This window comes from Eumetopias jubatus, unplaced genomic scaffold (assembly GCF_037043125.1).
Source record: "Eumetopias jubatus isolate StellerSeaLion01/CBP00866 unplaced genomic scaffold, mEumJub1_p1.0 scaffold_8, whole genome shotgun sequence".
Taxonomy (NCBI): Eukaryota; Metazoa; Chordata; class Mammalia; order Carnivora; family Otariidae; genus Eumetopias; species Eumetopias jubatus.
Genome location: NW_028274814.1, coordinates 106,469,525 through 106,482,082, shown reverse-complemented (window position 1 = coordinate 106,482,082; position 12,558 = coordinate 106,469,525). Strand labels below are relative to the sequence as shown.

General features: G+C 34.9%; 1 protein-coding gene and 1 non-coding gene across 2 annotated transcripts in view; both read right to left on the bottom strand.

Moving 5' to 3' along the window:
* TMTC2 (transmembrane O-mannosyltransferase targeting cadherins 2) overlaps positions 1 to 12,558 on the bottom strand; it is a 390,535-nt gene that overhangs the window by 178,962 nt on the left and 199,015 nt on the right. The window contains exon 4 of the mRNA XM_028105476.2: positions 2,896 to 3,010. Within this exon, the coding sequence (XP_027961277.2) occupies positions 2,896 to 3,010 (115 nt within the window). The remainder of the gene's footprint in view (positions 1 to 2,895; positions 3,011 to 12,558) is intronic.
* On the bottom strand, positions 6,711 to 6,860 carry LOC114211069 (U12 minor spliceosomal RNA). The gene has a single exon (XR_003609642.1). It is a non-coding gene; the product is annotated as a U12 minor spliceosomal RNA (small nuclear RNA).

Here is a 12,558-nt window from a genome sequence, read left to right as displayed (position 1 = left end):
TTTCATGCCAACTAATGTAATGGGTTCATTAGTTTCAGGCTTTGGTCATAAACATCTTTAAGAGTAACTGATGATATGAAATGTGATTAATATCTGCTACTACCACAAAGGAGTGATATCAGGTTAAGCTTACTGGTAAAACTGAACAAAGCACATTCCTTTTTCTTTCAGAATTGAAACAGGACACGGAGCAATTTCTGTAAATCAGAGAAAATTATGTAATGAAAATAGCATTTATATCGTAAAAGAAAAACTTTTTGTCAGATAGTCTCTAAATGGTCCATGAGAAAACTTGGCTTCTTTCCTATGTAAATAAACAGAAGAAACAAAACCAAAAACAAAAATTTGCTCCTAGTGACATAGGATAACAGACACATTTATAATATTATGGGTAGTAAAGTATCTATCTTGGTGCATTTTATTAATAATTGATCATAATCAATGAAGAATTCACCTATTTTGAAATATAATCATTTAATATCAGAGTTCTATCAACACATGGGTTTTATAATCCAATACTTTCAAAACAATGGCAACATTTCTTATGGGATTTAAACCTCTCCATTTGAGCTAAGTGTAGTTTAAAAAACCTACCATGTTAGTAAAAACATTTTGGAACTATATATCGCATTTATGCCCCACATCACTTATAAATAAGAAAAAAATGTTTTATCTTGTTAATAACAAGCTTAATAACGCTTGTTAATCAATATCTTGTTAATAACTTCTCCAGCAAGGATTTTTCATTTGGGTTTGGAGAGGTCTGTCCATGCCATAATAGTTCAAATATATGACCACAGAGGAAGTTATAAGATACAGGTTTTAAATTACATGTAAAGTATATTTGTCTAATTGAATAAATTTCTCTTCTCAGCAAAAAGTAAGCCTAGATAGATACATTTCCTTTTTCTTTCAACACATGCCAGACAGCACCAGGAGGTAGGTAACCTTAAACCACTGGCTGTAGGTAAGAAAGAGAAAAATAAGCTTAGTGAAAAAGTGTGGGTTGTTCAGTTTACTTTCTCCTCTCAAAAACTGTGGAGAATGGGCACCAGAAGAAAACTCCATCCCATATTGCAAGACAAGACAAGGGGTCCCTTTGACAATGTTACTTTCAGATCCAAAGGGGGGAAAAAATTTTTGTGCAAATTTATCAAACTAATAAGTTTCTTTTTTCATGAAATAAAAATACCATTAATCAGTAATAAAGTAGCAACACATTATTTAGATGAAGCAGACATGGGGAAAGCCTTCGTGGGAGTATCCAGATATACTTATTCAAGCAAAAAAAAAAAAAAAAAAAAAGATGGAAAAAAGTTATTTCCGGGAAAATGGTAATATACATGGTGAAGCATGAAACAGCAGAACGCAAGAACCAGGGATTGTACAAACTGGAGATGTTCCCCCCGCTGAAAAGCATTCCTGGTGAAAAAGAGAAAATTAAACACTATGCAAATCAACACAAAACTCATGCTGATCTAATTTAGACCATAGCCCAGGAGACTGAGATCCTGGTGTTAAAGTCTAAGCGTTTCAATACAAGGTAAATGCACAGGAAGTTAAAGTGAGCTCATCCTGTCTGCCTTCTCTTAAAAAATCTAGATTTTGTTTATTTTCATTCATTTTTCAATTTTTTTCCTACCTGTTCTTTTAGAGTTAGCCTGCAAAAGATTTAGATGCAACCAGAACATAAATACAACATATTAAAAATTAAGTTGCCAAACCAGTTTGATATAATCAATATAACATCATATTCATTAAACATAAGCAGTAGACGTATTACGCCTGGTCCCTTCCTACAGGAACTTGATCCTCCTCCAAACCAGTCAAAACTCTGGAGGCCCTGCCAAAGGAGGTATCTTACTGCCGCCCCTGCCTGTCTGCCCCATGGTTCACTCAAGAGAGGACACATGACCCCAAAAGGGTCATTCAGCGGCCTTTCCCAGGATTAATAGAGACACCAATGCAACTCCTTCTGAGACTGAAAAGGGTAATGTGTACAAGTCATCTTTCCAATTGATATAGACAGAGCCCCACAGAGAATGGAGTGAACCCAAAGGAAATCAGACACAAAATATAAACAAATTTCTGAAATATAAAACACCTGGCTCTAATTGTGCCTACATTTCTGTCAACCCCAGGAATTTTTAATTACAGGAGTTAATAAATTCTCTTTTGTGTTTAAGCAAAGTTAGACCAAGTTTCTATTACTTGCAAACAAAAAAGTGTCATAAATATAAGAGACAAAGAAGAGATTTGTGTTTTCCCTGTTTCCATTAATAACTTACTGTACCCCCTAGGGCTTTCCAGCCGAAGAACAGCAAATTTTTCCCCTAGGGATTTTTCTAACCTGACATACACAAATACTCTAAATTATCCCAATATCCTAACTTAATTACCAATACCTTTGGAGGAGGCGAGAGGAGAGAGAGAGTGCACAAGCAGGGGGAGCAGCAGGCAGAGGGAAAAAGCAGGCTCCCCACTGAGCAGGGAACCTGATGCTTGGCTGGATCCCAGGACCCAGAATCATGACCTGAGCCAAAGGCAGACGCTTAACTGGCTGAGCCACCCAGGCATGCCTGATCCCAACTATTAATGGAACCTAAAAACAAAAACAAACAAACAACTACAAGCATTTAACCAATTTTTATGTTATATGGCATAGTACACAAAAAAATTCAACCATACTACATCAATACACATGGATATTGATGCAGAAGCCCCAAACAAAGAAATCACAAATACTATCCACCTACTAGTCTCATGGGTATGATTAATGGAAAGACTATTTCAGAAAAACAGCTATCATCATTTCCATTTCCAGCAGTTAAATCAACCTTCTCTCACCACAGGTTTCAAAGATGAACCAAACGAGAGAAAGTAATGCATACTCACAAATTATAAAGCATGTCAGCCATGTTGCTACGGTAGTACAAAGCATTCCTATAGGCGCTTTCAGCTTCAGAAATTTTGCTCTGACTCTTCAGAACATTTCCAAGGTTACCCCATGCTGCCAAGAAGAGAAAGAAGTATTCAGGCTGAGCGTCAATCCAATTATATATGACATAATATCAGGCCATCAGGAAGTACCACAGGGAGAGAAAACCTTCATAAAACATTTTTAAGAAGGAAAATTTATTTCCTTTATACTCCAACATTTCATCAAGCCAGGAGATTAAATACAAAGTCTTAAAAAAATTAAAGTAATTATTATGTCTCAAAGCTGATATACATATGCAGTTCATCATAAGGCCAAGAACAATGTTATCTTAAGATCATCTACAAAGACTTCATGCTCTTTCAAATTTCAGTAGGGGTCTTCGTAGCCTGAAATTATTGTATACTTACTGAACCAGAAACTGTAAGAAATCATCTTAAAATAAGCAAAGATTTCATTCAAACATGATAAAACTGATAAATGACATGGAAGAACACGATAAAAAGCAAGATAACTAAGATCAAAGCAATAAAGAGGCTTAATAATCATCAGAACATATTGGTAAAACCTTGTATTTCTTAAAATGGTTAAATATACATGGTTTATTTAGATATAATGTTCTTTTATACCTCCCCTGCTAATAAATTTGTTTGTAGGAAAATCACTGCCTCAGTATTTTCATACATAATATTTGTTTTTCTTAAAGATTTTATTTATTTATTTGAGAGCGAGAGAAGAGAATATGTGTGCACAAGCAGGGGGGAGGGGCAGGAGGAGAAGGAGACTCCCCACTGAGCAGGGAATCCAATGCAGGGCTCCATCCCAGAACCCCAAGATCATGACCTGAGCCGAAGTCAGACACTTGACCGACTGAGCCACCTAAGCACCACCATATATAACATTTAAATAAAATCTGTAATTTCTGCATGCCCTTTATTTTTCACCCCAAGTAATCATGATTTCTCAACATTCCAAAGACAAAAGATACAGCATCAAGAACTGTCTGTACAGCATGGCTCTCAAGCAGACCTAACCCTCAAACTTGGATACTTCTATTGTCTTCCTTCCTTACCACAAGGAGACGGAGTGTCAAGTGCTGAAACTGGAGTCCTTCCCAGATAGAAGACGGGGATGAGAATAAGGCTTATGTGCGTCAAGATATATATTTACTTGGGTAATTACTGACTGTATCTGAGGAATGAAAAAGGTTTGGGGGTATCCATTTTTAATGCATAAAAAGGTGTATAATCTTTCAATGCCAAAGTTGCCTGTGTGCCCTGCTAATTTAACACTGTGCCTTAATTTACTCATCTGTAAAAGAGGAAAAATAATTGGTATTTTATGGGTTTTGTGATGAGGATTAAATGAGTTAATATAGGTAAAGTGTTAAGACAGTGCCTGTCATGTGGCAAACACTCAACAAATATTTGCTATTATCATTAATATTCTTGTGATTGATACTTTTTGCAATTTACAATGTCAAGGCCCTGCTTATAGGAATAATATCAAATATAATGTATTTAATTACCTTACATTATCTACAGAGAGTAATAATTTTCTGTATTTGGAAAGTCATATGCCTCCTTTTTCCTCTGATGGAAAACAGAGGGAAAGCACTGTTCTTACATTTATTCATCACCTAATAACGTCACATACCACACCACACTCCTGAAATGGATCGTCTCACTGAGCTCTGAACACAGTCCGGTACATAAATACCCTGTCCACTCTGTGAGTGAGGAAACAGACTCAGAGACACTAAAGAACTTGCAAAGTTAATAAAAAAGTATCAGAGCAGGAATTCCAATCCAAGGCTGGTGGCTTCCAAACTTTTTCCACCGTCCACCTAACATTTTCAGACCACGTTTCATCTTTCACTGCAAACCAACATTCACAAACTACAACTCAGACCTTGGCATTCTAAATCCATGAAAAACTGAATCCCTGAAGTGAAAGATAAAACTTATTTTTAAAATATTGTCAAATTAGTTTAAAATATTCTCAAATTCAAATATTAAATTTAATAGCAGTAATACAAAGTAGTAGGAAAAGCCTATTATTTACATTGGAATCACTCCAGAGAAATGCCTCCAAATATTAATTTAAGCCCCAGGAAAACACCATTATTATACCATCTCATCTAACCCATAGTCTTTTTTTTGTTTAAGATTTTATTTAGACAGAGAGAGAGGGAACACAAGCAGAGAGAGTGGGAGAGGAAGAAGCAGGGGCTTCTGCTTGATCCCAGGAATCTGGGATCATGACCTGAGCCGAAGGCAGACACTTAACCACTGAGCCACCCAGGCGCCCCAACCCATAGTCTTGGAACACAGATGCTGAAAGAAACATAACAGCAAAGAATTTCTTTGAAAATTCTAAGGCATATTTCCAGGGAAACAAATTGCCATTTTTCTCAGGTACTTCTATCTCAATGAAATAAACAAGTGTTTCTCTTTTTAATAGTCAATAGATATAGAGTTGAGTTTAGAATATATGTTTACTGAGTTGGTTGTTCATTTGTTTGTTCATATACATATCCAATTATTATACCAGTATTTGCTAAGCACCTATTTGGCTCTGGGAACTTGATTAGGGGCCGGGCACCTGGACCTGTACGTACATACAAGTTCTCACGCATGCAGAGCTTATGTTTGACATGTGAAGTAAAGCAGAGTGAGGAAGGAAGAACCACATAACAGAATAAATGAGTTAACTTCAGATAATGACAAGAGCCAATGGTAAGTGCTAACAAAATAGCCATGTAAGGTGGAGTGGATGAGGCGAATTTACATAGGGATTATCTTAGAAGTCGGGAAATGGACGGATGTCTAAGGACTGAAGGATAAGGAGCCAGCCTTGCAAAGATTGATGAAGCCAGGTAAGAGGAAGAGTAAAAGCAAAGGATCGAAGGTGGTCTCCACTGGGACAAGGCAGCAAGGGAAATGGTTATTTCAAAGTGAGAATACAACTCAGAATTAAAAATTCCTGGCAAGGTTATCTGAGGCAAAGCCACAATGTGATGCCAAGTTTCTTGTTTTTTGTCCAGCTAGAAGGCTCTCACATCTTTATGATTCAGTCATTGCCCTGGGTGACTGGGAAGTGAAAAAGAAAATTCCCAAATTAAGAATATATGTTTAAAACAATTTTACCTACTTATGGATGAAAGAGGAAGGAAGGGAGAAAGTGGGGGGAATGGGAAGAAGGGTAGACTTTGATGTCCTGAACTCATCAGACACTCACATCAGGCTATTTTTTTTCTATTGTACATACACATTCTTACAGAACACCAATATGAGACAAGGTTACTTTGAATCCATGATAAGTGAGAGAAAGTGAGACTACTTCATAATTTTACCAAACACAAAAAAGAAAAAGGCCACAGCACAACCCACAAAATACCAAACATCCCTCTCTCTTGCTAAATGAATGACTTCTTTATCCAGTCATAGAATTGTTCCAGCATCCAATCTAGAGAATAGCCCTGCGTCTTTAGACCCTCTCCCAAATCACCCAACGAAAGTTCAAACCCTATGATACAACCTCAGGATCCCCATGTAATGTTCCCTCAATGAAAGTAGTAATTAAGCCCAATTCTTTACAATCAGTGTTTTCCTGAATGTCTTTGGCTGAAAGGCATTGACGGAGACGATTTTATCATACTCAAATATGAAAACAATCCCTTTTCAATATCCCCCCCCACCTTGTTCTTTTTCCTCACGCTCCTTTATTACCTTCATACCAGTCTACTCTTTCAGTGTTTTAAAGGGGAACACAGACAGATTGCGATTCCCAGGCATCCAGCAAAGTAGGCAGGTCAATTTAGGGGCCACTTTTACCAGCTCAAAAATTCATCTCACATTAGCAATGAGCATTCAGGTGTCACTCCGAATCATGGTTTTCCTTATTCCTAAGTTTAAGGCATCAAAATCCTTTTTTTTTCTTATAACTGTTTCTAAAACACAATACTGTGTTTATCCAAAATATATTCTGGGTTTTGTTTTTTTCTTTTAAAGTAAGAGCTGCCAAAACTTAGACTAAACTGTTTGCATACTTCTTTTGTTTTGCTTTGTTTTGCTTTTTGGTATGAAAACTGCTGTCACTATTTCCACACTTTCTAATTTAAATGTGATTGATTCTTGCATCCATGCTACAAAAACTCAATGCTAACATAAAGATCACTTCTAAAAATATAAAGGTGCCCTACAGAATTATGACCTAAAATTTAAAAATGCCTATGGTAGTCAACTAAATAATAATTTTCATAAAAGCTATTCATTTATCATATTTCAATGATAAAAAGTGCAAAAAAAATCACTGAATTAAAAAACCATTTAAAATTTAGCTACCACAGATGTGGTTTAGAGGAAAACACATTAAAATGAACTATAAAAAGTACATTTTAAAAGGGCTAATGTTATGATTTCACATCTATATAATTATCTGATAGAATTAATCAGTGTTGCTTTGGGGTTTTTTTTGATCACATGAACCAAGTCAACTTTTTTTATACCAGATCAATTTTTAAATCTAGCTAGTCTGACTAACTGAAAGTATCCAATCCAAAACTTGAAAAATATGGAGAAATATCCCAAGGCTCATGGGTGGGACAATTTAACATTAGAAAGAAGTCAAGTCTCCAAAATTAATCTATAAATTCTATGTAATTTCAACCAATATTTTCACATTGTTTATTAATAAACTCAAAAATTCTTTCTAAGCATAAGAGAAATATAAAGCTTGCTTTTTATACCATATTTACCATATACAAAGGTAAGTTCCAGATAGTTTTAAAAGTTAAATGTGAAAAGGTAAAGCTAACAAGAATATCTACGAGAATATCTCTGTGGAAGGAAAAGAGACTTCTTAAAAAGACCTCCAAATATAACTCAAAAGGTTTTAAGAAAATGATGAATTTGAGTATTTCAAAATTAAGGACTTGTCATTACTGAGGGATAATATTGACAAAGTTAAACATGCATAAATATGCTAGGAGAAGATATTTCAAACCATGTGAATAAGGGATTGTATCTCGAAGAAAAAAACTAACAAAGCGACCAGAAAAAGAAAAGAAATCCAACAGAGAAAAAAAATACGCAAAGGATTTGAACAAAAATGGAAACAAAATTGAAAAGTTAAAGCATTTTAACTAATACTCAAATTCCTCAGTAACCCAGAGAAACACAAATTATGACAATGAGATCTGAGATTGGCAATATTTAGAAAACTGGAGAAAGCCAGTCCTGGTGGGGTTGTGGGAGAAGGCCCTGGGTACTGTTAGTGGCAATGTTAAGCCCGGGAGAGACTTCCGGTTGGGCCATCTGACAGAACTCTCCAATCAATGAGAGTCACTAAGCCCAGGATAAGCCCTAACCAGCAATCCCACTCTCAGAGAAATTTTCACCTAAGAGAGTATGTAAAAGGGTGTTTAATGAGAACCTCTTAGTGTTGGCTGACAGTGGGAAGCAATCAACATGTCGTGTTATGGATTACCATGCAGAAGTGAGGACCGTCACACTCCCTGTAAACACTGTAACATGAAAGGACCTTCCAAAGCCGACAAAGAATCAAAATATCAGAGGCACTCTGTGTCACAACTCCAGCTATATATATTAAAAATTCATTCCCACTCAAAATATCACTACACAATTTACAAAGGTATATTATAAATCTAAGGATGCAAATCAAGTACATTAGAGCAGTTGTCTATGGTGCAAAGGGAAAATAAAGTTAGAAATAGAGATAAGAGGCTTAGGGGAAAATTTCACACAGATGATTGTGGCAGTGGGTTTGGTAGCTAATTTGTCTTCATTATCACTAATTTCTACAAGTTTATATATATATATATATATATATATATACTGTGTAATCAACAAATCTTAAAGAAAAATGTCAGTGGTTTCAAATATAAGGCCACAGAATAAAAAAAAAGAAAGAAATAGAGATAAAAGGGAATAAACCCATGAATAGAAGAGAGGAAAGCTGCAGGGATCATCCCAGCCATGATCAAACTGGCCATGAACCTAGGAATATAATTAATCTAACTGTCTGCAACTGGGATTTGGGGGCGGGGAGACACAAGGAAAATGGAGGGGAAGGGAGAAAGAGAGAGAGAAGAAAAATTAAATAGAGATGGGGTTATCCTATATCCTACGTAAGGAATAAAGGGTTTTAACAGTCACTAAACTTTTTCTTGTACTAAGACAATCAGAAACAGATGTCTAGGATTATCTTCAAATTTTCACTTGGTAATTACACTTTGGACCAACAGAACTTAAAGATCTTATATTTTCTTTAATATTTAATGTCACTTAAATTATTTTTTCACATTTTTAGGCCCACACATTTTAGTGATGCATTCATTTCATAAATGTACCTTTTTTAAACTACAGTTTTACTACAATAAAATCTCTGAAATTCATCCAAGAAATTATGAGGAAGCCTAAAAAAAAAAAAATCAATGTTTTTAAAGTCTGTATTTTGATAGACCGTGTGTGCATATGAATTCAATTCACACTTTAAACCCTGGAGATAATATAATAAAGCTCTTATTTGAAGTTCAGAAAATGTAATTAGTTTATTCTACAATCTTAATATAGTTTTTGAAAGTTCTTCCCAATAGCGTCGAAAAGATAGAGTACTCATTTTATTCTTGTTGTTTCACAAAGTGATTATTATAAGAAGGTATTCTCATTTGAGGGACTGCTGTCCCCTCCCATGGCCTTATCTTCCAGCACTATGAGCCAAGGAAGAGGAAAAAGTGGAGACAGAAGAGGAGGTAGAGGAGGAATTAAAAAAATACATTGTGATCATAAAAATAATGAGTGCTTTCATTTATTTAAAGCTTATTATATGCTTGTCAGTGTCCAAACTTAACCTAATAAAAAACCTTTGAGGTGTATCACTATACCCATTTCACTGATGAGAAAGCTGAGGTTAACTCCCTAAGTAGCAAAAAGTTACTGACAAGGAAGAACCAAGGTATGTTGGTTTCCAGGCATCAGAATCTATTTAGAGGTAATGCTGTCTCTCCCTCTCAATATTGAGTTTGAATATAAAGTAGAATATCAGAATACTCAATATTTTTACATATTTAATTGAGGGACTGGAGTATAATATGAAAACAAAATAAGTTATTCAAATGAGTCATCCCCTCAGAACTGCTAGGGGCAAAAAAACCTCCAGAAACAACAACAAAAAAGCTATCCCATACCCATATTTCATAATGTATTTTCCATACCACAGAAAAATTAATGCCAAACAATATATTAAATGTTTTATATTTCTTTGGGAATGTAATTTTAAATGTCACATTTTCCAGTTAACTTATTGGAAATAGAACATACTCTGTCCGTGTAAACGAAAGGTTGTTGCTCAAAGATGCTGGGGACTTCGATTCATTAATCAAGATCTTCTAAGTGCCCTGAAGATACCTTGCACGTAACAGAGATTTTAAAAAGCATTGTTTAACAAGTACATGATTAATTTCCTAAGAACTAAGCATATATGATGATTACATGAAAGGAAAGCAAACAGCCGCTTCTAGGTATCACTGACTAAGCTTTAGAAAATCTGATCTATTAAATTCTTTTATTTTCAAAAAGAAAACAACATTTTTTTCTGCTAAAATATCAGAAGTGAAGTAGTAGGAATAACTCTTATATCTCAAGGGCCCTTCACATTGATATTCAACTGCATCTACAAGGTATCCACTTACGAAGAAACTTGACCTTAATTCCCAACGAAAGCTCCTTTTGTACTTAGTCCACAATCTGCCAGTTAATTTTATGTTCCTTGAAAGGCAGAAGAACAATTAAATATTCCCATCTCGCTAAAGTTGTTCTAAAGAGAAAATCAAATGTGAGTTCCCTCTAGAAATGCTAAGTGATCTACAGCAACAAATATCTCCAATTCTTTTTTCAAAGCCCTCATTCAAAAACATAGTATTTCTAAATTCACAGACTAACTTCAAACTTAGCCTACTGCAATTTCCTATCTCTTGATATATTTCACAAAATCAATGCAGGGAGATTTGAGCAATTTTTTCAAGGATATTTTTACTTATACTAAAAGTCTGAAGACATGTATATTTGCCTATTATAAAAGTTAAAATAATTTTCTTATGATTTTGGCATATAACACTCTTCAAAAAATTAGCTAAGATGAATGACTTTCGATGTTACTATTTAAATTTGAAACTACTTACCATTCAGGTCTATATCAGCATTTTCATTCACTGGTGCACTGAACACAGCCACCAAAATCAGTCAGGACTCTCACTTTTGACTTCTGCCCTCAGCAAGCATTTATTTTTACCATAGAACTTTCATATAGATCTTTAGATCCTATATCAAAATCCTGAGTTCTACGTAAGAATCTGGCAAAATTGAAACACTTAATTACATAAAACAAGGTGATAAATCCTGAATTTTGTTTCTTTCAGATATGAGTTACTTGTTTGAAATCAGAATGCTACCACCAAAAAGGGTTAAATATGGAAATCTCACCAGTTATCAAAGCCAACCGGGTGCGAAAGAAAATAAATACAGGAGTGCCTCCTGTGTCAGATAAGAATTCTGCCAACTTAGGTTCTAGGCCAATTTTTATGCTGATCTTTGTGTATATATTAACTCTTCTAATCCACATAACACAGGAGATTACCATCCAGCTGATGCTAGTTGAGGAAACCTTGCCGGAGAAGTCAAGTGACACGTGGAAACTAACAGAGCAGGCCCTTGCTTATAATCACTATGGAACATAAAGTCCCCAAAAATGGTATAAACAAAGATATAATTTAAGTATCATTATAAATTATAAAGGTTAATTATGTTAAACTTTCTCATTTTAACGGAGAGAGAAAAAAGAAAAAAGCAGAAGGAGAATAAAAAAGAGCCACTAACTGCATGGAACTTAAGTTAAATGTGAATATGTTGTTTTTTTAAATACACTCCTTCCATTAGTAAAGATTGTACATTTGTGGCCTGGGCTTTTTACTAATTATTTGATAGTCACTTCATATGACTCCAGGGAAATAAAAGCCCTTACAAAGCTATAAGAATTTATTTTTCCCAAAGTAACTAAACCTTGGATTATCACAAAAAGGAACATATTATTAAGTGGGTAAAAGAAACTGTCTAGTTAAAATGTTAAGTGAAATAAGTGGACATACTACAAAGATTATGATTCATATGATACCAGAATACATATATATTTATATGTAATTCTAATTAGGGCAATTTTATAATATACAATTCTCTTGGTTCTTCATCTTAGGGTACTTCAGATGGACCTGAAACTAAATTTATTCTTATTAATAAAATTAAGTATTGAGGGCACCTGGGTGGCTCAGTCGTTAAGCCTGGATCCTGGGATCAAGTCCCGCATCGGGCTCCCTGCTCCACAGGGAGGCCTGCTTCTCCCTCTCCCATTGCCCCTGCCTGTGTTCTCTCTCTCACTGTGTCTGTCAAATAAATAGATAAGAATCTTTAAAAAAAAAAAAAAAAAGAAAATTAAGTATTGAAAACGGCAAGGTAACATTTAGTATTCCAATAATAATGTTAATGCTGTCTTGAAAACATTGTTACTCACTATAATATCTATGTGCATACTGCAGTATCCACATA